Source organism: Colletotrichum godetiae (genome assembly GCF_030913485.1).
Source record: "Colletotrichum godetiae strain CBS 193.32 chromosome Unknown BDP55scaffold_4, whole genome shotgun sequence".
Lineage (NCBI taxonomy): Eukaryota > Fungi > Ascomycota > Sordariomycetes > Glomerellales > Glomerellaceae > Colletotrichum > Colletotrichum godetiae.
In genome coordinates, this window is record NW_026851252.1 from 956,167 (window position 1) to 980,811 (window position 24,645).

At 51.9% G+C, this 24,645-nt stretch overlaps 7 protein-coding genes across 7 annotated transcripts; 5 read left to right on the top strand and 2 right to left on the bottom strand.

Moving 5' to 3' along the window:
* Positions 1 to 890: 890 nt before the first annotated feature.
* BDP55DRAFT_724001 (6-phosphogluconolactonase) lies at positions 891 to 1,676 on the bottom strand (the record flags this gene model as incomplete). The annotated part of the gene is made up of 1 exon (XM_060578828.1): positions 891 to 1,676. One exon carries the CDS (start codon positions 1,674 to 1,676, stop codon positions 891 to 893), a length of 786 nt encoding a protein of 261 aa, XP_060435108.1.
* A 4,526-nt stretch (positions 1,677 to 6,202) lies between these two features.
* On the top strand, positions 6,203 to 6,994 carry BDP55DRAFT_627081 (uncharacterized protein; the record flags this gene model as incomplete). The annotated part of the gene is made up of 1 exon (XM_060571706.1): positions 6,203 to 6,994. The coding sequence occupies one exon, from the start codon at positions 6,203 to 6,205 to the stop codon at positions 6,992 to 6,994; it is 792 nt and encodes a 263-aa protein (XP_060435109.1).
* Positions 6,995 to 7,633: 639 nt separating this feature from the next.
* BDP55DRAFT_690319 (Wd tetratricopeptide repeat domain-containing protein) lies at positions 7,634 to 9,340 on the top strand (the record flags this gene model as incomplete). The annotated part of the gene is made up of 1 exon (XM_060576848.1): positions 7,634 to 9,340. One exon carries the CDS (start codon positions 7,634 to 7,636, stop codon positions 9,338 to 9,340), a length of 1,707 nt encoding a protein of 568 aa, XP_060435110.1.
* Positions 9,341 to 13,329: 3,989 nt separating this feature from the next.
* Positions 13,330 to 14,835, bottom strand: BDP55DRAFT_724003 (uncharacterized protein; the record flags this gene model as incomplete). Its single annotated transcript, XM_060578829.1, has 6 exons — positions 13,330 to 13,785; positions 13,856 to 14,213; positions 14,288 to 14,476; positions 14,526 to 14,533; positions 14,632 to 14,639; positions 14,715 to 14,835. The coding sequence occupies 6 exons, from the start codon at positions 14,833 to 14,835 to the stop codon at positions 13,330 to 13,332; spliced, it is 1,140 nt and encodes a 379-aa protein (XP_060435111.1).
* Positions 14,836 to 16,067: 1,232 nt separating this feature from the next.
* Positions 16,068 to 20,163, top strand: BDP55DRAFT_724004 (uncharacterized protein; the record flags this gene model as incomplete). The annotated part of the gene is made up of 7 exons (XM_060578830.1): positions 16,068 to 16,281; positions 16,379 to 16,545; positions 16,624 to 16,676; positions 18,121 to 18,345; positions 18,396 to 18,633; positions 18,693 to 18,827; positions 18,886 to 20,163. 7 exons carry the CDS (start codon positions 16,068 to 16,070, stop codon positions 20,161 to 20,163), a joined length of 2,310 nt encoding a protein of 769 aa, XP_060435112.1.
* A 352-nt stretch (positions 20,164 to 20,515) lies between these two features.
* On the top strand, positions 20,516 to 21,577 carry BDP55DRAFT_541634 (uncharacterized protein; the record flags this gene model as incomplete). The annotated part of the gene is made up of 3 exons (XM_060568232.1): positions 20,516 to 20,689; positions 20,751 to 21,088; positions 21,178 to 21,577. 3 exons carry the CDS (start codon positions 20,516 to 20,518, stop codon positions 21,575 to 21,577), a joined length of 912 nt encoding a protein of 303 aa, XP_060435113.1.
* A 572-nt stretch (positions 21,578 to 22,149) lies between these two features.
* Positions 22,150 to 24,241, top strand: BDP55DRAFT_764254 (major facilitator superfamily domain-containing protein). The gene is made up of 2 exons (XM_060580919.1): positions 22,150 to 22,955; positions 23,009 to 24,241. Exons 1-2 carry the CDS (start codon positions 22,594 to 22,596, stop codon positions 24,189 to 24,191), a joined length of 1,545 nt encoding a protein of 514 aa, XP_060435114.1. The 5' UTR covers positions 22,150 to 22,593; the 3' UTR covers positions 24,192 to 24,241.
* The last annotated feature ends 404 nt before the right edge of the window (positions 24,242 to 24,645 follow it).

Genomic DNA, 24,645 nt, shown 5'->3' on the forward strand with positions numbered 1-24,645 from the left:
GGGTCTCTCAACACTTGGAAATATTTGAGAAATTACGGGTACGGTGCTGTGCTTTCCTTTCATCTCACATACTCGGCCCGAAAGTTTGGGCATGGAGGCTCGGCGAAGAGTCGGTGAGGGGGATCTACTCTTTCCTTCCTCTCTCTCTCATCATCTTCCCCACGTCAGCAGTGCATGCATGACTGGAGCACTGGAGAAGTCAAAAGGTTCTCAGCCCTACATGGATCGTCATCGGCGGGGTGAGGTATGTGGCGTCCTATTACCAAGGCAGAACGCGACTCTAATGCGGGATGCAGGGAAGCAAAGGCAAAAAAAAAAAAAGGCAGAGACAACGGTCGCCACGCCCCAAGCCGCACAAAATTGCATATCATAGGTTTACGTGAGGCACGAGCATATCACGATACCCTCGTGTGATGGGGATATGAGTCTGTTTTTGCATTTGCTTCGGTCTCTTCTCCTTCCGCGGAGAGGAGATCGTCGAGCTATCTACCGACATTTACGTCACGGCAATGGCCGATTCGTCTGGCAAAGTTTCCCTCCCAAATCTCTCGTCTCGTTCCTTTGTATCGTGAAATCATAAAGTCTGACATGAGTGGATATCAAAAGTTCGAGGCCCAGCGAACAGATAGCAAATCCTGAGAAGGGATGGAGGAAAGAGTTCCAGTGCAACCCGAGACAAGGTAGATTGGGAGACTTGGACACCAGGTCGTCGCGGTTGTCGGTACGGTCCTTTTTTTCTTCTTCCTTTCATAGTTTCCATCACTTTGAGAGATGTGTCGTTCGTTGAGTCTCTGTCTATCTGGAGCGAGCAATGGTTATTCTTTTATTTCGCAATCGTCCTCCACATCGTCAGATCTATCCATCGTCTCTCACCATCACGTTCTTGGTGTTTACAAGAACGAACGGCGGGGGAAGCTGACGCCCTCGACAGCGGCGTTATCGACGAACCAGCTGACGCGGTCACCGGCGCCCTCATTGACCAGGGCGCAAGGAAGTCCGTCGCCATGCTCAAAGATCCTCTTCATGATCTCCTTCTTGCCGCCACCCGTGGCAACAAAGGCAATCTTGACGCCATGGTTCACGACGGGAAGAGTGAGAGTGATGCGCTTGGGCGGGGGCTTAGGGGAGTCCTCAATGGGAGCAACCCAGGCAGTGGTCTCGCGCAGCAATTCGTGGCCGGGGAACAGACTGCAGGTGTGTCCGTCGGGGCCGGAGCCGAGGAGCAGCAAGTCGAAGATGGGGAGACGCACGCTGTCGCGGCTGGCAAAGCTGGTGACGAGAGTCTTTTCGTACTGGTCGGCCAGCTCCTGAGTGTCGTTCAGGTAGGTGGTGTCGATGGGGTGAACGGTCGGGGCACCAAGCTCCTCGGGGATCTTGTCTAGCAATTGGCTCTTGAGAAGAGCAAAGTTGGAGTCCTCGTGGTCGAGGGGAACGGCGCGCTCGTCGGCGAAGAAGATTTCCCACTTTCCAAAGTGAACCTGGTCTTCGGGGCCGGTGGAGGGTGTGAGCAGTGCCTGCGCCAAAGTCTTTGGCAGAGAGCCGCCAGAGACGGCAAGCTTGAAGGCACCGTGACGATTCAGACCGGCATTTTGTGCTTGGATGACGTAGGATCGCAGGGCGGGCGCGAGTTCGTCAACCGACGGGTAGGCGAAGAGGTTTGGCTGTTTGTTACTCATGGTGGGGTAAAGTAAGCTGGAGGTAGGTTGGTGGAAGGCGGAAGGCGGGGGGCGGAGAAGTGTGATGTCGGAAGCGAGGTTTACGTTGTGAAGGGGGTGGAAGAGGAGGATGTAAAGGAAAACGGTCTGCTGTCGGTGCAGAATGAGGGGCGGTCCGAAATTGGAGAAGGTGCGCACGAACTCCGGCTTCTTGCTGCGGGATGTACTGCGTTTTTCTGGGCTGACAGATTTGCTTGGGTGGCGCGTTTGGTTGGTTGAAAGTTGGAGGTTCAGACGAAGATGGAAGCTTTTGAGAGTGCCGTCAGTCTGCACACGGGAGGGACGTAATAAGGACCGAAGAGATAAGTAGCGTCGGTCTAAGAATCAAGCGGCGGGATGGGTCATGGATGTTTCCAGATGTAAAAGGGCCAAAAACAAAAAATAAACCAAAACCCGATAGCGGGGCAGATGATTGAATATTTTGTATCTGTGTTCTCTATTTTTTTTATCGGGGCACCTCAGCAAGTGCACCTCACACAGTACCTAAGGTCAGGTACGTATTCGTACAGACAAGACGAAAGAGCAAAGAGCATCTCAGTCCAGCAGCTTGGGCAGGCTGCAGTTAAGTGTGGCTCGACCCAATTATTCTCTGCCGGCTGCGCTCTGAAGCTTGGGTCCTGCAATCCAAACGATTTGTTTGGCTTAAAGGTCAATGAGGAGCAAGTGCTTGGTGCTTGATGGTTGGTGGTAATAATCTCATGTGAGATAGCGTAGGACGAGGGCGGGCGGATGTATGCGGGCTGCAGGTAAATTTGCACCGTTTCACCATGGATTTGTGATCGATAACGGCGGGCAGAAGGCAAGTCGGGCATTGATCAAAGCACCACTGCGGCACTTCACTATCTTACCTGACCTTATTCAAGTGTGTGTACTGTGTAGAATGATGTAGGTGCAATGTTTCCAGTGGACCGGCTGTGATATCCTGGCTTCATCGTTGATCTGACGTAGAGTCCGGACTTTTGATACGGTTCCTTTGACAGACTTGAGCCGTGGACTCGCGAATAACGTCCGTCGGTGGTGGCACTCGGCATATACTATAGGCTTCAATCTTGACGACGAAGAGTAGTGAAGGCCACAAAGTTGGGTGCAATTAGAAAGGTCAGACAGAGTGATGATGAATGATACCTGTCTCCGCAAAGCTAACTGTAGTTATCATTGGTCCGTTAGTGCTTCCGTAAGGTACACATCGGTGATTTGTCAAAACGGCTGCGCTGCGCCAAAGGGTCAAGTAGTGATTGCAGTTCCGGGAATGGACACTCAATGTCCGGCATGGCGCTGATGCAGCATTACTGTTGTAGATCGAGTCGGCGTGTCGGGTGGCTGGTGGGTGGAGGATTTAGTGAGATGACCGGAAGTAAGGTAGAACAAACTTGGGGGGATGGTTTTGTGGCGAACCGAGTCGTCCAAGACAGAACGGCTCACGGCCCTGACCGAGCTGTCCGGCGGTCGGGAAGCAGCGCCGCTGCCTCAGAGCTAAAGCATGGAAGCATCTAACCTTCCTTCAGGTCGCTCGGGTGCATTTCGTGAGCATTCCGTGGGATCCATGGATGTCGATAAGAAACGGCAATGTTGCAGCGCAGAGGCACAGCGCAAAAAGGGAAAGAGATTCAGGCACCAAGAATACTGAGGTGAAAGGAACCTGAACCGCTTCCTGCCTTCCTGCTTGTTCCACCTGGCTGGTTTCAACGTTCCTGCCGAGTCTCACGCGAACTGAAGGAGCCTTCCAACCTTGGCAAGAGCAGTTGCCCAGAGCAAGGCAGCGACCGGTCCCTGCCTGTCATCTTGTACCTGAGATAAAGGAAGGAAGAAGACGAGACTGAAGGGCAACATCGGATGCCACAGCCTCCATTTTGTCATCGGCTTATTTAATTTGCAATACGCTACTGTCTTGCTTTGAAAAGGTCGAGAGAGTCGGTCAGGGTCGGGCGCTTTCAGAGGGCGAGCAACATTGCGAATGCCATGTCGTCAGCCCACGAAGGGCGAGCGCCATGCACGATCCCTTCTTGCACTCCAACAACCTGCCGGAAGAAACGCTCCAGGAGCTATTGGCCCGCCCACATGTCCCTCCCCCGACCACTGAAAGCACCACTAAGACACTGGATCCAATTGCAGCGCGACTACGGATACATACGTTGTTCATCTGCTTGCGATGCTAATATCGTCGGCTCAAAGGCACGGCTCCATGCCTCCAAGAGCACGATTATTCGTCGGTCAAATGCTCAGCACGAATTCTTGCCTAGCAAGAGCTGCTGATCGAAGCAAGCTTGCTGCAGACACCTCAGAACAGACCTGACTGACATTACTCAAGCCTCCAAGAGCCACCTCCGCTCGCATCCAGCCAATCGCTCTTCCGCTGGTTCGTCGAATGCAGTGCGGCGCTGCGGGCAGTCATCGTACAACCGCTTGTCTCCGGTTGGCCGTGGGATCGACAACACGATGCACCTCAATGGACGAGACTGCCGGTTCACCTACGTTGTGAGTGTGACTCCCACGTTGCTATTGTGCCAAAAGCTATTGGCATGTGCCAGCGAGTCTGGGGAAGACGCCTAGACCACTGGCCCGAACCCGCACGCCTCCTACAAACTACCGGCCGAGTTCAAGATCAAATTCAACTCTATTATGCTATTTTCACGTCAAGCGGCGGCAGTGCAATCTTTCGGTACCCGGCGTCCCTAGGATTCGCGGGCCACCGGCAAAAGCGTGACTTTGAGTGAACTATCAGCCCCCCAATATGCATGAAATCGCAGTCCAAGTTCTGATTGAGATAACAGCATCCGCGTACATCTCTGTTGTGTCGCAAGAAGCTGCTCGAGCAAAATACTGTCGAACACCGGCGCTATATTCGCTACCCAGGACACAATCATTATGTCAAATCGATGATACATTTCAGTATCCACCAGGGGGTCTCTGCATGACTGTCTCAATGTCACCAGTGCGGACACAAGTACAAAGGTTGATGCGTGACATCTCTGCAAATCACTACTTCGAAAGTCTCGTTACCTAACTACGTTCTGCATTATCATTCATGTCAGCAATAACGTTTGAATCACCTTGAACGATGTTGACATCTTTGACAGTCTTTACGACGAGTCTGCAATGCGTCATTGTCCGTGGCGCGTTTGATAGACCCCTGCATGACTCGACAAAACCACCACCAGGTGGCTGATGAACTCGGCTTATTAAACGATCACAGCCGGTGCAAACTTGACGGTGCATCAGGATGTTGCGCCGGGCATCGATGCATCTCGACAATGACGTCACAGCGACGAACTGACTCGGAAGTCGTCCATCTCCAATTCAAGGGAACCATCACGAACCGCCGGGAGGACGGGGGTTCACCAGAAACCTGGTCCAGCTACTGCGGGGACGCTGTCGTCATAATGTTGACTCGAAAACCAAAAAGGAGGGGTGTTGGCGGGTCGCAGCGCTTGAAGTGAAGCGCCGCTCTGTGAAACGGAATCCCACGATATCATCATCCACAAACGGTCCGGCTGTCAGTTCAGCAAAATTACACGCGTGACGCTCCAAGGACAAATTAACGATCAAGACCACGCAATCGCCGATGCATATGTAAGAGGCGTCCGATTTACAGCAGCGCGCTGCAGGAAGTGGACATGATTCACGTCGGCGGTGTGCCCAGGGCTGCGAATCCACACTTGACGGCGCATGCTGTTGGTTCGTTCGCGGCGACAGGCCGGAGTACACGGAGCTATTCCCGTGTTTGATACATATGATATCCCACAGCTGATATCGAGCGACAAACGGTGGGGACTGGGGAGCAGCAGATGCGACGAAAAAGTGTCAATCGACTGGACCCTTAATCACGAATGGGACGGGAACGCAGTATCCTCAGGGCGACCCAGGTAGGGTGCCAGGGCCCTTGCAAGTAAGCCTCATTCTGCGTTTTGCCCTGCTGCTCCAGCTATCCCTTGCTGCCCCAGATGACGATCAGGCACTGGCAAGGACTCGTCGAGGAAACAAAGGACAGGAATAACTCCGGCACTGCGGTAAAATAAAATAAAAAATGGAGGCCCCTTTCCAGAATTTGTACAGAAAGGCAGGCAACTGGACGGATGAGGTATCTGATCGACCCAACGGGCGTCAAATGCTCCATCGGCCGCGTCTGTTTCGTGTCACTTGCATCAGTACGAATAAGGCAAGAATACCTACCTACCTTACGAATGCGCCGGCATGTGAATTGTTAGGAGAAAAAGGTTCATGCGGAAGAAACAAGAGCCCATGAAAGGCAAAAAAAAGTCAAAACGGAAATGACGGGATGATGAAAGCAACGGGGAGACTGGATACTGACGTCACCAGACATGCGGTTCCTTGGAGAAGGTTCTCAAATCCCAAGCCAATTCGCGACAAGTCGCAATCCCCAGTACCGGTATCCACGGGGAGAGAGAGCTCGGGCAAGCGCGTGGTACGTGAGGCTGACAGGGTCGAGTACCTTGTTGCCGAGTTGCAAAGCCAAGTGGTACGAAACCATGTTTTCACTGCCACTGCCCCGTCTCAACCGTTCATCGAAGGGTCATCTTACCAGGAACCATGGACTACGGACACTAAGGCAAATCAAGGGTCGCAACCTACGTTACCTACCCCCTGAAGGACTGGCATGGGTGTCCGATGCTCTCTCGTCCAGTCACGCCGTTGCGCCTGGCGGTTCAACGTCAAGTCGTCCCGGGTTCAATGCGCTTGCGGACAGTTTTGGGTATGAAGTACGGAGTACTGTCTTGGGAACGGCTGCTACTCGGTACACTACTTTGTCCCCAAGTCACAAAAGTTCAGGGCAGTTTTACCCCTCCACGCGAAGGACCCTGAAGTTCCAGTTTTCAAGGGTCCAGTCCAGAACCCCCCACTTGTCACCACGCACCAACGGACCCCAATCCGCGGCCAATATCCAATTGATGAGTTGCAAATTTCTTCCGCTTTCCTTTCTGGCTACAAGGTCGACGACGACGACTTTGCGCTTGTGTCAATTTCACCTTGCCCCTTTTAAAAACGGCATACTTGGACGGACCGGTCATCAACCAAAAATAGGGTCTCCGTCTTACTGGGACCGAGCTAGACAAAACGGGCTAGACACCTCCGGCTACAACTGTCAAGACAGTCCAGTGGAGGCAGCAAACGCCAGGGAAGACGAGCAGAATCGGAGAGAAGAGCACCTCAGCACAAAAACAAGCACGACGGGACTAAAACAAGAGAGGCATCAGGGCGCGCCATCACCCGCCAGACCAACACCACCGCCTCACCTTCATTTCCGTCTGATTGACGAATAAGGACGCCTTCCTTCCGTCCAGTCCTGCCATCTCATTCTCGTCTCTTTTCCTTCATCGGCCCTTTCCCCCCTTTCAAATCCATTCTCGTTTCCCCCATTTTTCAAAATCCATTTTCCCCGGCTTCTTTCCTTACGCCGTATCTCCAGTTCAACAACTTCCAACGGATACAGCCCGGCCAGGGTTGCCATAAAGTGGTCTGACCAGTTGTGGGCTTGCCCCGTTCTCCTTACCAAAACCCCCCCCTCTCGGTGGAAAATAAAAACAATTAAGAAAGGAAAAAAAAAAAAAAAAAAGAGAGAGAGACCTCGAGACACAACCGCGCGCAGCCGTGTGCCGGGCTTTTTCCTCCTAGGGTTCAGGTTCATCTCACCGTTCCGTTCCCGAGACGGTGTTCCATTAAGGTACCACAACACGTCCGCTCGACTTGGACCTTGAGCCCAGCAAAACCAGGATCGTTATTCTCCTCACTGACGTCAGTGTCACTTGCATCGCATTTCCATCTCGATCCTGGGCGGCATCTTCCTTCTTTGCCTTGTTTCCCTTTTTTTTTTATCAGCAGCCCTGCCTGCACCTTGTTGGATGCTAGACCCGAACAGTGCTGCCCCCAAGCGCATTGCTACTAGCTTCCGTTTCTTCACCATGTCGACGGCAAGCACCACAACCACCGGCAATGAGTCGCCCTTGGAGGATGAAACCACCCACCGCTCAGAAGGTCTACTCGACCGTCGCCGACATCTCACAGCAACTTTGGTCGATAACCCATACGACTTGATCACTTATCTCGAGCGTGCAGTTGTCCACTCTGAGTTGGGCTACCCCGACTTGGCCGCCGGCGATGCCTACAAAGCTCTTCTTTTGACCGACGACGTACTCCATGAGGGCTCGGAGTACCATGAGCAAGCCATCGAGGCTCTTGGATCCCGCCCCCTTGATCCTTTGCCAATTGTTCTGGATCATGGGATTTTGTCGAAGCTCGGGAGCGACTACCTCACCGAAGAGGCCAGAGACCAAACAGGCCTTGTCGCTCACGTGGCCAAGCTATCTTCTGTTCGCGCCTTTCAGATCCTTGCTCTTAGTCTTCTGTTGTGCGGATGCTTGAAGAGCGCGCACGAGTTCTGCGATCGAGGACTGTTGATCGCTCCCGAGAACGATGAACTACTCCAGACGATGGGATATATTAAGCACGTGGCAAGTCGGAGATGTCGCAGGGATGACTTCAATGTCAACGTTCTTCCGGAATGGGGTCTTGTTCGGAGGGAAGTCTACCCCTGGAATACATACGAGCCTGACCGTTTTGCTCCCGAATCCCTCGATTTTCTGAACGCCGAACTATCCAAATCTGCACCCAAATGTGCGGTCCAAGTGTCTAAGCTTCCAGTTCTCTTAGAGGCAGCCAGCGATACGGACGACTACGATATTATACCCACCTGCAATCAGCTGGGCCTCTTTGCGACGCAAGACATTGCGCCAGGAGAGGCCGTCTTAGAAGAATACTCGCTCTTGACCGCCAATAACCGTCTCAAAGAACCAGTCTGCGATGCGTGTAGTGCGGAACTGCCTCCCTTGGGCAGTGAGCCGGCCGCTGTCAGTTGCGACGAATGTTACGACACTGTCTTCTGTAGCCAACATTGTCATGATATGGCACAAGAACTTTATCATCCTGCGGTATGCGAGAAGGATGTCGATGCCATCGCCAAGGACCCCGAAGCTTCGGAAGCAGATGAAACACTACACCTGTTGCTTCTTGCGCGTGTTTTGGCCATGTCTAACCACCAGGAAATACACCCCTTGGATGTGACACAGATCAAATATATCTGGGGTGACTTCGTGCCTTCGGCATCGAACGATATCGAAATCTCACCGAGCGCAAATCCGCCGCCGGAGTGGACGCTACCATTCTCGTTCAAGTACAACATCGAGACGCCCTTCCATATCCTCGAAAAGATGGATGTGGACATCTACAGTACTATCCAAGAGCACGATTTATGGGTTCTGAATACCCTCTACAGCAAATTCCGCGGTACAGCGTCGGCCCGCAAGAACCTGCGAGATGGTCGACCCGATGTCGCGGCGGTACACCCCCTGTGGTGCTTAGCCAACCACGACTGCAATCCGAATGTTACATGGGATTGGGGAGGACAGATGACGCTCTGGGCGCGGAAGACAAAGGTTGTGGGCGGTGCTCCAGGAGGACTCAAAGCCGGAGAAGAGGTTTTGAACCACTACTGTGACGTTGCGATGCCCGTCGATCAACGAAGGGCTTGGGCAAAGGGAAGTCTCGGCGGGTGGTGCATGTGCCAAAGATGTCGAGATGAAGCTGCTGCTGCCGAACCGCAGGCATCCTGAACCATGCCCATCATTGACCACAAGACCTACCCAGAGATTTTACAGTCGACACTGTCTACTTTCCGCCGACGGTTTTTGAACGTCGGAAAACTTGCGATTAGCGAGCGATTTATGGGGGGATAGAGGAAACATACCATTAGAGATCATATCATTGGAGGGGTCGAAATTCGGGGTCGAGGCAACAGAAAGATCCATTTTACATCCTCTAAGGTTAGGAGGGTTCCTACCTTTCGGATATTCTTGTACGCGAGCTCCCGGTCATGGAGTCGGGAGAAGAGGGAGACATACACGACAAAAAGAATCGCGAAACGTCCTTTTATATGCACACTACTCTGGTCTACCTTTTAGTTCATCCTCTACGGATTGCCCGTACAAGTGAAACCGGTTTATCGCCTCCATTTATCTGCCAGCGACATCACCAAGCCCATCCCTAGGTCATTTGCATGTTTCCGCCTACAGAATCCTCAGGAAGCTCGAAATTGTCATTGGGCATCTATGAACGCTAATAGCGTACATCTGGACGCCCAGATTTTACTCAGTTTTGTGTAGCTCTTTGCACCCAAGTCAACTCGGTGCTGATGGACCCTGGAATACATATTGCGTAGACATGTGCTAATGGCTGTAGACGTGGACATCTGCTCAATGCCTTGAAGTTCGAACAAGATGTGATGTGCACACAGCAGTGGCCATATTCTTTGGGTGATAGCAAGAATCACTGGCTTGGTAATTGAAGAGGTAGAGGTTGAGGGTATAGTGAGCAACTCTCTCGATTTCTCCAATGTCACGGCATTACAGCCCGTCTTAATACCTAAGGACCACCTCTTTTTGAGCCAACCACGCAACTACCCTGCATCAGGCTCCTGTAATCTCTGGGTTGTTCAGAAGGTATTGGAAGTAGGATGCGCTGGTTAGACTTTGAACGGCGTCGTCCTTCTTACTCGAGACGCGTCGAGGACGGCTCGGCATTTTGATATGGCGAACGTGGAAAGGGCAACGACAGAGTCAATGCCGCATGAACAAACGACGCCAGGACTGATGCCAAAGATCAAAGAAAATTGGCACTCTGCCAATAAAGCATGTTGGGAGTTGAAAAGATCGGCATATGGACAACCTGGGTTTCACCACATCCACTGTTCAGTACAGAGAGGTTTGATGACTGCAATCTTCCATTCATGACGTCATCGAAGAGTTACGAGCTTGAAATCAAAAGGCCTCCAAGGCCCAATCCAGCTTTTCCCGAATCCTAGGAACTTGAGCCAGACATCAAGTTTCAGCTCTGGAACGATCTCGTGGGTTGGAAGAAACGAAGAACTGCACTGAAATAGACCGCCTATACCAGCACACACACATCCGGCCCAATGGACAGCGGCCTTCTTGCCCAAGCTGTGTGCATTCTCTGAAGCACGAAACCCTCTCTTATCTACTTCTTTCCAACATACAAATTCTCTCAAAACACTTGTGAGAATCCATGGGTTCCCCTCCGGTTCGAGCCGAGCTTCTCATTTGAACGGGCATCGCGTGTCGAGGCAGACGCCGATGCTGGGCGTGTAGCCCGCGCAGTTGAGGTCCGCGGCGCAGCCGACCGAGGGGCCGCCGTAGCAGCAGCAGCACTCTGCCTTTGTGGGGGCGCGCTTGTCGAGGGTCTCTCCGCCTGGGGTGGCAGCTGCCGTGACGGCGGCGGCAAGGGCGAGGACGAAGAGAGATTTGAAATGCATGTTTTTGGGATTGCTTGCGTGGGCTGGGAATCGGGTTCTTGTGATGATGATGATGATTGTGTCTTTGTCTCTGAGACTGACGTGCTTTTTCCTGGTGTTGGAGAGAAGTAGTGGTTGTTTATGTACTTTTGTCAGTTGTATTGGCGATATGTTGGCATTTTGACCGGAAGGTTCCAACTTCCAAGGCGAGAAGAGAGGATGCTATCTACATTCCTATTGTGGAGTCATTCACCGGTAGGATTCGTTGTTCTCGAGTTACCAGTCTCGTCCAAGTTTTACGATATCGCCAAGGGATCTCAAAGGAAGGGCTTCAAAGGGCTGATAGAAAGCGGGGTTGATTGAGCCTTACGACTTGGAACGGTCATGGTCATCGACTCACTACCGTCCGATTGACACTCATTCCTTGCACCCCAAATGAGCCCCTGTTTGACTTGAAGTAATAGTTACAACTCGCGAGTAAACGAGCTGAAGGAGCTGCCCCGGGCGTCGAAGGATTTGCGGCACAGCAATTTCTGCTGGTCGCGGGGGCTTTGGATTCAAAGTCTTATCTAAGTTGACAATTGGAAGGTGCCAAGAAGGAAGGAATTGAGTCTAATGCACTTGAGCTCGGGGTTTGGATACTTGATGGAGAAGGTGCTGTGTAGAGATGAGAGATATTTTCTCTCTTGGGGTTGGGTGGCGATTTGCCCTTGTGGGATATAACTTCCCTCACAAGGCTTTGTGTTTTTTCGCTGGACGCTTGTTCAGGTCTATTGATTGCGAGGCACGATCGAAAGGATCATGAATAGTGATAATTCAGGTCGTGATACGGCGGGAGTCTGGTCTACGGGCATTCAGTTGGGGGATTGTTCTTCCTTTTTACTCGCAGAAAGACAGATTGCTGTCTTCGAAGCCCTTCCTCTCAATTGTAAAAAAGTAAAAACCGAGAGTTGACTGGACTCGAATGGCCTGTCTTATGGGAAACCTGGATGAGGTGTAGATGCGAAGTTGAGAAAACTGCGTCATGTGACCTTGGCTCACGAATCGGGTAATCGAAGAGGATTTATAGTCTCGGATGAGCCTGTGAACTTATAGGCTGGTTTGAGAAAGCTGAGATTTGGGACGGCACCGTCGGAGCAAGAGCCCGCCTCCGCGATAGTCCTCTCTAGTGTCCTAGTTTGGGATGGAGGACGGGGCCTCGCCCGTCTCCGCGCCTGGACTGGAGCGAACTGATTGGGCCATTGGCTCTGTGAATCCCGGAGCTCGCTCCGAGCCTTTTGGGAGTCAGGAAAGGGCGTTTTCGAGTTAAAAATAAAGGCAGAGTTGAGACCCGCTGGCAGCGGAGAGGAAGCCCGCCTCCGCGAGATGGGGAGAAGAGCCAGAAGGTCTTCGGACTCTCTCGAATCTTGATGCGGGATTAGTGGGCATGAACGGCCTTTGGTTCTTGTACGAACTTCTAGAGTCGCTGATTGGAACAGGAACGACAGCGTGCTCTGTGCGTGGTTGAACTTGGAACCCTAACGGAGCTTCATCCGGCTCCGGAATGGCAATCGTGTTGATTTCTTGGCGACTTGTGTAACGTTCCAAAGTGCTGGAACGGACGCAGGTCCCCCCGCCCCCCATTCCAGCACCTTTCCTCCGCGATGCGCGCGATGCGGGTTTGGGCTTAGGTGAAACCAAAGCTGAATGGGAGAGGTGGAAAACATGACCTGGCGGGGGAGAGCCCGTCGCCGCCAAAGGCCCGAAGCAGCTTTGACTACAGTCTGATCGTTTGTTGGTAGCTTGCGGAACAGAGATGGTAACGACGGAGCGGTGCCCGGCTCCGCGAGGCACTATATCGACTTTGGTTGTCTGTTTCTATATAAGAGCGAGTACTGCGCTCGAAATTATGTGAATTTCGTTAAGCCCAGAGGGCTCTAGTGATGAGAAGACCTGGTCAAGAGATGGGTCTCTGCTGTCCTTCCTTTCCTATCAGCTGACCTGACCATGCTTTTTCTCAGGCTTCCCCCTTTTCTTAATCCTACACAGTCAAGTTTGTTGCTGTAGCTTCGAGGCCGACGTGTTCTTTCTCCAAGTCGGGAATCCCAAGGCCGGTTCATCGGTGCGAATAGGTGAACTTTTATGAAGCCTACAAGGCGGGGTTTTTTTTGGTGTTGTCCACCCCCATCAGAGTTACAACGGGCAGCAAAAGAGACTCTATCTGGGACCTCGCCCCAAATGGTACCTTGGTATCGATCCCGTTGTAGCAAAAAGCGTTGAGTGAGAGCAGCGCGTAGCCACACCAGACTTCTTCACTCAGAGCTCGTCGTGGATCTTGACCTTCTCTTCCTCAGTCTCCTTGACCTCCTCGGCCTCCGCCTTGGAACCGTCTTGCACCCCTGCCTGTCCCTCCACCGGGACCTCCTCCATGACCTGCTCCACAATCTCCTCATCTGCAGTCGACTCGCCTACTTGCCAGGCGTCGGCGTTGCCCTCAGAGATGTCGGCAATGTGCTGCGCAACGGCGTCGACCGTGATCTTGCCGCCCTTAAACGGGAACGCCAGGCCCACAGCCGGGTTATAGACTGCCACACCCTCGGTGGCATCCGCTGGCAGGCCGAAGAGCGCGGGCATATCGGGGTACTCGCCGAGATCGACCGTCACGAAGGTGATGTACTCGTGGTACTGTTTCGCCATGGGCTTCACGGCCGATGTCCACGAGTCCATGCTCCCTTCGTCCGTGGAGAAGAAGTACGTCAACGACTTGCCAGACTGTGAGATATATCTACGTCAGCAATGCACCTCCTAAGGCAGGACTGTAGACTGTAAGGGACCAACTGACGCCAAGATACTCGGCCTCGTTCCTCCTCGTCAACCGCGGCACGAGCTGCGACGCGCACTTCTTCAGCATCTTCTCCATTGAGTCGACCTCGTCCAACTCAGACGTCATGTGGAACGCCCCGTCGGCGTTGTTATAGCACGCGATCCGCCCGGGCGCCTCGTCAATGGTCGTCAGCCCAAAGGCGTAGCGGTCGCGATATCGGTCGGCCATCTCGGCGAAGCGCTCGCGTAGGCTGGTCTCGGACTCAGCCATGTGCGCAATCAGCACCACGTCGTCATCCTTGTTGAAGGATTTCGCGGCCTTGCTGTCGAGGGGGACGACGGCGGGGCGGAGCATGCGGCGGACGAAGGCGGTGATTCTGAAATGAGAGACGCGCACCGCTTAGCTGAGACTCTTTTGGAAGTGGTGAGGGGGTTGTTAATGGTAACCTACTCAGAGGCCTTTCTGGGGCCGCGGTAGTGGTGCTTCGTGCCGTCTTGGCGGTAGAGGCGGATAGCGGGGTAGGAAGCGACGTCGAAGTCGGCGCAGAGCGAGGCTGATATCGAGCAGTCTACCGAAAGGGCGGTCGGGATGGCGTCCTCGACTGCGGACCAGTGCCTTTCGAGGGCTATGCTGGCATCGCTGTTATCCGTGTTAACGAATGTCGCTGTACAGGTGCGGAGTGTCGTACATTGAGGGCTTTGGTACGGTCAGTGCTTTGCTAGCATATGGCGACAGCATCGAACTTGGGGGAGCGATCGCAGAACATCAGCTCATGGAACGGAGACTTAACTTACCGCAACAACTGTTGATGTTGTTAGCATGCCATTGGAGAAAGAATGAACCGAGAAAGGAGCCGTGGGAACACGTTTGGACTTACATGCTATTAGGCTGTGCTCGTTCGCCTTGAGGGCATCACGAACTTCGGTTTCGGTCTTGTGCTGCCAGCCCATGCCCGCGCCGGTGAGCGCGAGCAACGGCAAGAGAGTCTTCATAGACATGGTGAGGGGTGGCTGCGAAAACAAGACGCGCCCTACGCTATGCGATGCTTCGAGGGAAACCACTGCACCTGTCAAGTGATCGGTGGTGGGGGTGAAAAGAAGCTTAAAAGGAAAGCAAGATCCAAGGAGAAGGAGAAAAGATTGGCGCGGAAAAGAGGACAGCAAGCTCCGGATCGGGGGAGGTAGCTCCCCCATGTATTGAATTGGGTTTTTGACTCGCCGTGGGCCGTGGCGGGGTGCCCCTGACGGGGGGCATGGAGGCGGTATGATTGGTGCAAGATCGGAGGGTGCGGCCGAGACTCCTGAAACGGCGGGCGGGCAGGGGTATTGATGAGTGGCCGTTTGATCGCCGGAGCGAGTGGGGTCGGTGGGGCCGTGGCTGCGGTGACATTTCAAGGTAGACCAAGGTTCACGAGCATCGTAGCATCACACGTTGAAGCAGGAAACATTGATGTTGAGCGATCGAGGGATTTATTAGATGATGGATCAATTTGATAAAGCCGGAAGAAAAATGTCAAGCCGTATGGAATGCATGAGTAGCCCTGCCATAGTCGTCCGCATGTACCTACATCTTATTGAAACGATCGATTTCCTCTCCCGCCATACCGCAGGGTGTCCAGCTGGACGATCTCGGCCCTTTAAGATGGTGGTGAACTCCAACAAGTTCAGACCTGCATTTTGAACCGTACCTGCCTTCGTGTCGTATAGTAAAGCTTGCTAAGGTACCTTACTTTACGACATCAGATAGTTCTTCTCAATGTCGATGTCGAAGGGCGATGTTGAGACAAATTCCAAACAACTTGCGGATGGCCCTGGGCCTGGTCGTTATTTTGCATCATTGAGAAGCAAGACTCTCAGGCTTCTACTTGATTGATTCGGAAAGAGGCTTTGTACGAAACTTTCGCAAAAGAACATGCCATTGCCCGCAGGGCAGAAAGGAATAAAGATTCAAGGGAGCAAGGGAGTGGGCACCTCAGCAACGTAGCAACACAACGGACCCTGTGGTCCCAATGCGGTCAATAAGAATCATCAATCAAAACAAAGAAGACACACAGAATTTGAATCACGTTAGTAATTCGGTCTATTACCTATATATAACAGACTTCTGCTCCTTTTGCGTTTGGATGGAACTCAGCGCTGAGCAGTCGAGTTGGACAACAGCAGTTCAGTATCACAGCTTCCACTTTCATATTGACAGGCCATAATCATCTCGTCATTGAGAACCAGTCAAGATGCTCCTGCAACCCATAATTGCACTCTGTGTCCTGGCAACTGCTCCTTTGATAGCTGCAGGTCCGACTGATGTTAGATCCTCCAGCCGGCCACGTTCACTCGCGCCTTTCACCTTTGAGCAATGGGCTGATGATATCATCACTAATCCCACGGCTCAGCATCTGTCTGCGGAAGAGGCGGCCGAAGCTTCGGTTAGGGCTCGCAACATCATCGGTGAGACTTCTACCTGCCCCCTAGCTTCGTCTATGGACGAGGACCCAAAAGTGGATGGATCGTGAATGATCTGCTAACCTTTAATTTCCCACGGCAGGCTGGCAGCCAAGTGTTCCTCACAATGCTTCTGGTTCTGGAGTTTTTGACGGGAATCACTTGAACAAGCGCGACAAAGTTTTCCTCAAGTCCAAGTCCTCGGATAACGGCAAGATAATTGACATCAACACTGTTCGATGCAATAGCTTCCCCACAGACATGGCACCGGTGCGTCTTCACAGCTATCAACTCTGTTCCAAGTGTAGCACCAAATAAATTATCTGGCTGACCATGTTTAAACTGCAGATGGAGGACGCCGCCTGGTGCATTCAATGGCTAGCAAACCAAGCTGACAACAGGTGTGTTGTGAATGAAAAGGAGGCGACAGGATTCTGCCGCTCAAATGGCAAAACTTTCATTCTCGGATGGAGGAAAAACAAGCAATCTCTGCACCAGTCGACTTGGTAAGCGCTTGCCCCTGCCCTCATGTTGACTCTTCTCGAATCCTCTAAGCGACTTTTACTGACAGGATTCTCCCGACCACAGTCAAGAAATTGCAAGAACCGCGGGAAGGATCATGGATTACTGTACCAGCAGCGGATTCGTACAAGGAGAAACGACTGCATGGAATGACACAGCTACTGGGGTTATGATTCGGACGTTTGAGTCGGACAATATTGACAGGAACATCAAGCTTGAGATGTGATTGGATCTTCGATACAGCTCTCGACAAGCCTAAAATTTTCCTGTGTCACTTATCTTCTTCCCAGAACGAAATTCAATCTACATTTTTTACCTTCATAGTTCCGTTCAGGTGAACCCTAGTTAGTTAGTATTGCTATGTAGAGACTCAGTAGTAACAGTAGGTGTCTAAATTCTACCATTTACAAACTACCATCATGGCGAAGTGGCACATTTAGAGCCCCTGCGCCGCGCCACGAATTGCAATTCGTAAGACGTTTTACCATCAAATACAATCCTAATGAACAACCAGTCTTACTTATATGTACTTGGGAAAAATGAGGTTTCGCTCGAGACGGGACATTTGCAATTCGCGAAGAATCAGGTTGCAGAGATTGTAAGACTGGTGAAAACCGATGAATTCGATCTTCATAAATATAAACTTGTTTAATTTGGAAGGTCCAAGAAGATAAAGTTCCAGCTACATTGGTACTATCCTATCAACTGCTAGATAGCGACTACATCCGTCTCCAGTCTTTCTCCAAGTTTGATCTATTTCGAGATTATTTATAGGTGGGTATAAGGGAAGAAGAGAAAAACTAGAGAAAGACTAGATACGGATATAGTGACGCTATCTAGCAGTTAATGGGATAGTCGCCCTCGCCTTTGTAGCGCAAGAGTCTGGAGAAGTATGCCAATAGGCAGACCCTCAGTTACAGTATGCAACAACCGGAGTTGATAAGCACATACGCACGGGCCCATCGCCCCTTTAGCTACTTCTCTCTTCACTGGGGTGCTCAACGTCCACCCAAACATCAAAAGCAGCATTACGCCCATGATGAGTTCGCGGCCGTTCACCTGCACAGAGTGCACGCAGACATTTACGAGAAACGTATGTACTCTTCGATCTGCACTTCATTATGGTGACTAAGCCACGTTGAAGGAAAATTTGGAACGCCATAAACGTTCGAGTATGTGTCAGCTCCGGCCCCCGACTTTTCATTTGTGAAACTCACATTCCCCAGGACATGGGAGCGATAGCCGTAGGCCATTCAGATGTGCAAACTGCAAAGCCAGGTTCACTAGGAAGGATGTGTGTAAACGACATGCCGAAAGATGTAGAGGCACTTTCAGCAGTGTGTTGACGGTCACTGGTATCGAGAATGGAGCAGAGCAACCGGCACCGGCTCTTGAAGATACTGCTCTTTCACCAGACGACCAAGATAACTCGCCCTTTTCGACTTCTCAGGAGGGCATCAGAGCTGGTGTTGGCGATGACACAGTCTACCCGAATAGCCCACCAGAAGCTACAGAAGCGCCTACCCCGGAGGAGCTTCTGGTGGCGGAGTATGTTGTATGAAGATGATGTCTTATTTCGTAGCTGACTGATTCTCCAGGATTATGATGGGCGGGACAGAAGGCTACATATCAACGTATTTTGAGAGTTTTCATCCATCATTTCCACTCCTACATCGACAGAGCCTGGGGAATGAGCTACCAAAGTTGTCGAAGCAGATTATCGTTTCAATTGGCATGCTATATGCTTCCAGAAACGAATCTGAAGAGGAAACGACATCCTTAATGCGGAAGAGCCAGACACTATGGGAATATAGTCATGATGAACTTTGGCGAGTTGTAAGTCTAACTTACTATCTCAGATCAAGTGTTGGTCGTATTATGCTCACTTATGCCAGGTTGAGGTGGACTGGAGAGAAATCCGAAGGACATGGGTCATGCAAGCTTGGCTCCTGCATATCATCTATGGGGCCTTTACTGGCAACACATCACACTTCGACAGATCAAAGAAGATGCTGCGATGGATTGTAGACGTTAGTTGTCTTTGATGATACGTGCTGGCTGAGTATTTGATCAATCTAACGTGAACAGGCCGCCCGAGACCTGGGTCTCCTACGTCAAAACGTTTTCCAGTCGACATCCAGGTTCAGGGACTCCGAAGAACAGACATTACACGATCACTGGATGTCATACGTCGAGTCAGAGTCCATGAAGCTATCCATGTACACTCTGCTGTTCCTCGACTTTCATATTTTCTCCCCTTGCAACATTCGCCCACTTACCACTCCCACTGAGCTCGATTGGGAGCTGCCCCTTGCTTCATCGTTGTGGGAGGCGGACACTTCTCTAGCTTGGGCCCAGCGGCTCGGAGACGAACCCCGAACCGTCGGACTGACCCGATCTCACGACACGCCTGGCATGACTTGCCCAACAACCAAATCACTCAACCTTGCAATGCAATCATTGATGACGGACACACCGAGTCCGCAACTCTTAGCGGCGCTACGTGCTTCGCCGATGGCGACGCTCTTCGTTCTCACCAGCCTCGATTCCCTGGTCAGGGATTTCACCCGATGCTACTACCAGCTCCCACCGGCCTTGGCCGACCCCAACGCGTACCACATTCTCACTCAATCTCAAAACAGACAGGTCAGTGCAGCTTTGCGATACATTTCCGAAATCATCACAACGCAAGTCGCCGCGGCGAATAGCTCGAACTGGCACATCTTGAACTTTGCCGAGCGTATCGCACTATCCGTCAAGCTCGCGCTCTGCAAACCTGATGATCTTCTGATTGGTGGTATCGTGGAGAATAGTGTTGTTGCTGGCCTCACCACCGCGACACATCTCACCATGGGGCTTCAAGTGGGAGCTCGAAGATCGTTACAAAACCTACTCAGGTATAATTCCGGCGATGACGGAATGTTGGTCTTTCTTGATGACCTGATGGACGTCCTGTCAAGTGTGACAAACATCGAAAGGCAAGATCCATTGAGAGAAGCGCCTTGGGCAACGGTGGCTACATACAAGATCCTCCTGGCGATATGGAGGCTACTGCGCTGGGCAACAGGAGAGATGCGACGCAAGGCAGGAACACAGCCGACCGTCCGCATTCGGTTTGAGGCTTCGACCATCGTCTTCAATTCCATCCTTGAAGTCTTGCAGCTTCAAGAGGACATCAGTGGCCAGACTCGGCGCCTCTCGGTTCGGGAGTCTACCGCATTGGGCATGGCGTCGGAGGCGAGCGAGGTACGCTTCATGGAAACCGTATTACAGTTTTGGAAGCAGAGGCCTGTCTGGGCAATGGGGTCGTTCATGACGACGGTGCTTGAGGAGGTCATCTCGGCTGGTGGTATGGCTTACGAGTAAGGTTATGCCGACTAGCGCGCGGCGAGGAGGCCGCTGCCCGATGCTAGGGTTGCTGCGGAGCTCCGCCGCAGCCACCACTTATCTCGAACTGTATATCTACACTTTCAAGAGGCGCTTAAATTGTCACTTGGAAAAGTCTGTGACATTCCGAATTTTCCGAACTGTTTCGATCTTTCCAAGGGGTTTATCGTCAGCTTATCTCGCACGTCAATCCAACGCTGATTGCATTACCGTCAAGTAAACGCCAAGTGGAATGGCTGCACAAGAGACTTTCGGCTGGGTACTGCTTCCCCCTGCTGCTCACCACAGTCCCTTGCTCACTCACATGTAACTCTAGTTTGGCTTAGGGTCAATGGGGATAGGCATGGCCTTGAATCTTCAGAAGCATCTCGCATCGAAGGGTCTGCCACCTCTTCGTTACAGCAATCGGACACTCTCTCGAGGGGAGACTCTTCGAGAAGCTGGAGGTCTTCCCGAAAGAGATTTCGAGACTTTGGTCCTGAAGTCATCCGTGATCTTCACAATGGTAATTTGCAATCATGCTGTGATTTTGTGTTATAGCCGTACTCGCTTATTGACCATACCAGATCTCAAATGATGAGGTTCTGGATAGCCTTGTATCGAAGGTTCTCGACACTTGGAGCAGCGCCTTACTCGAAGGCAAGATCTGGGTTGACACATCAACCGTCCACCCAGATACGGCGGCAAAGTGCTCCGAACGCCTTGCTAAAGTAGGCGCCACGTTTGTTGCGTCCCCTGTCTTCGGGGCTAGTCCTATGGCGGCCGCTGGTCAACTCATCTTTGCCATGGCCGGCCCCTCCGCTGCTATTGGAAAGCTGAGGCCCTTCGTAGTCGATGTTATGGGCAAGAGCATAATAGATATGGGAGAAGATGTCCGCAAATCAAGCTTGCTCAAGATATCAGGGTAAGAACCAACTCTTAATCCCGTTGGCAGCCATGAAACCAAATCGGTCCGAGACTACCCAAACTGCTAATCACACATATCTACGACAGAAACATCTTTGTCATTGGCTTCCAGGAGCTGACCGCCGAGGCGCAAGTCTTTGCCGAGAAAACCGGGCTCGGTACTCGCCAGATGGAGCAGTTCATCAGGGACATGTACGGTCCCGTTATCGAGAGCTACTCGAAGCGGATGACAACGGGCGCATACGCGCCACCCCTGGGGACGCCCCCCGGCTTCGCCGTGTCTCTGGCGGCCAAGGATGCCGGACACGCGGTGAGGATCGCCGAGGAGCATGGTACGAGAATACCGACTATCGAAACAGCGTTGTCCCGCATGGAGGCCGCTAGGAAGTATGCAGGAGAATCATTGGATAGTTCGTCAATCTACGGTGCAGCCCGGCTCGAAGCTTCACTGCCTTTTTGGAACGAGAACAGTAGACAGTCTAACTAGAATGAGCTCGCTGTTGGATTCATCCAATTGAGGCATCATTCCGAAACAAAGGTTATTAAAATAAGTTGAGAAGACGAGAAACCGTTGTTAATTTCACGAATACCAGTTCTCTTAGACCTTTTTCAAAGTCGTGACTCAATAAGTAAATTATCGATAGTCTAGATACGTCTGATGGGGACTCGGATAGAAGAGCGACGCTTAACAGTGTATCGTTGTCCATTTGTGTTTCATTTCCAAGTTCATGACTTGGGGTGCATATCCCACGAAGCTACCAAAGACGTACTGTTCCGGATCCGGGGAGAGGGAACGGGGCTCCGCTGATCCATCCAGCTGGATACTAGCTCCATAGACAACTGTCATGTTATCTAGCGTCGTATGTTAGAGTGTGTGTCAAGCGGCGATGGAAAGACTCGGAGATAACGGCAACGGCACTCAGCCGGGATATGGATGTCTCATCCCGTCGTACCCCAAGATTGCGGAGCTTGCTGCGTCGACCAGGCCAACCTCAAAATGCGGGGGCGGAGCTCCGTTGGCATGCATGAGACGAGGGTGGATCCGAGATAGCAGCATGACCGAGCTTGATGTGAAAATCCCCTATCTCAGCGATAACCAGCCAGGCCACTCTCAAATTGAGTGTGGTTTGGCTTGCTACCGCCACAAAGGCCACCCCATGTCGATTGCTCCTAGATCAGCCTCAATCAAGATGAGAGAGAGAAGACTGATTGCTGTCGTTGCTCAGCACGGGACACCTATAAACCCCGAGCTTTCCCAACCAGCCCCTTGAAAATTCCCAGCATCTGCCTCTAGCCATCCTCTACCTGCCTAGGTCAACCTCGACACAACCTTTGGCGTTTCGACAACATCCAAGTCTACCTACGGTTGGATATTTTATCTTTTCTACAGTCAGGTGTCAAGAAAACGACCTGTGTCGTGAGGGTACTCGACCAGCACCTATCCAGACACCCCTTCGAAGACCACATCATTCATCAGCACCTCCCTCGATTAGAGTCCTAATAATGTCTTCCGAAACCAACAAGAAGACAGCACAGCCTGATGGTGGCGATGTTATCCGAACCCACACCGACTTTGAGGACGGCAGCATGGAGAAGCTCAAGCATGGTGAAGTCGACCCGGCCCTAGCATTTGCCAATGGAGAAGAAGTCACATTCACCCCTGAAGAGGAACGAAAAGTTCTATGGAAGATTGACAGGGCGATTTTGCCCCTTCTGATGTGGATCTACGCTCTTCAATTCGCCGACAAAACTTCCCTGAACTATGCTTCGTTGATGGGCATCCGTGAGGACACGGGTCTCAACCCCAAAAGTCAGGAGTACAGCTGGGCTTCTTCTATCTTCTATGCTGGCTACCTCCTCTGGGAGTGGGTTTCATTACCATCCCAAAACTACAGAATATTCTGCTAATCACTTCAAGGTTCCCTACGACTTATCTTCTTCGACGCCTGCCTCTCGGAAAGTACACATCGGCCAACATCACCCTTTGGGGCGTTGTCCTAGTCTGCCACGTCTTCGCTTTCAACTACGCCGGTCTCCTATCGGTTCGCTTCTTCCTCGGCGCTCTCGAAGCCACCGTGACACCAGCCTTCGTCATCCTGACCTCGGCCTGGTACAAGCAAAACGAGCAGGCCAAGCGCATGGGCTACTGGCTCAGCTGCAATGGTGTTGCCCTGCTGACCCTTGGCCCAATTGCCTACGGTCTTTCCGGTGCACACAACACCGTCCTGGCAACTTGGAAGGTTCTGTACCTGGTCCTTGGCTTGCCCACAGTCATCACAGGTGTCTACTGTTGGTGGTTCATGCCCGACAACCAGACTAATGCAAAGTTTCTCAACCACCGAGAGAAAACCATTGCCATTGAGCGTATTCGTGGTAACTTCCAGGGCATCGGAAGTCGCAAGTGGAAGTGGGATCAATTCTACGAGGCCTTCAAGGACCCCCGAACCTACCTCTACGTTCTTTTCTCACTGCTTATGAACATCCCTAACGGAGGTATCACTGCCTTTGGCTCCATCATTATCAACTCCTTCGGCTTCAACTCTCGCCTGTCTCTCCTTCTCAACATGCCTACAGGCGTCGTGGATATCACCTGCAAACTCCTCTTCACGTACCTCTCAGACAAGTTCATGGACCGCTCCCTCTTCGCCTTTATCGCCATTCTCATCCCAATGATCGGCGGCATCATGATGATCGTCATTCCCCTCTCGGCTCAGGGCGCCTTGCTCGTGGGCTACTACCTCATCGGAGCTGCAGGCTCATCGTGGTGCCTCGTCATGGTCATGATCTCGAACAACACCCTCGGCTACACAAAGAAGGCCACCGTCAACGGACTCCAGATCCTGGCCTACGGAGCTGGTAACTGGATCGGCCCGCAGACGTTCCGTTCCAACGAGGCACCCAACTATCACAACGGCAAGCTCATGGTTGCCATCATGTACGGCCTCGCTGGCTGCACTATCGTCGCTATCCGACTTGTCAACATCTGGGAGAATAAGCGCCGTGATAAGAAGGCGGCCGAGGAGCCGGAGGCCGCCGCATCAGGAACTGAGTTTTTAGATTTGACGGATTTCGAACAGCCCGCCTTCCGCTATGTTCTTTAATGTGCTTTGATGAATTTAGCTTATTTTCTCATCTCGGAGCAATAGAGGATGGAATAACGGTAGCTATTTCGTCTCTCATAAAAACTGTGATATCAATGCCAAATTGCTCTCCTCCTTCCAGCGACAGCTCTTGAGTAAATTTTAAAGGCTTGCCTGCTGCTTTTCAACCCGGGAATACTAAATAACATATGCAAGGTGCAGAGTTTTACAGCTAGCTAAGTGACCGGGACGCATGAGCTTAGCTTAGGAGACGCATGGGGTGTGGGTATTTCTAGGAGTGAGATGCTATTTTGTGACTGACTGAACAGCATATACTGACTGCGTCTTTTTTGCGTGATACCAATATGGCAGTTTAGTTATGTTGGTATACCAATCTTTCACAAGCGAGAATATTTGCAAGACGACAGAGTTATGTCCGCACAAAGTCCCGAGATTGGTGCTTTCAAGAAGAAAG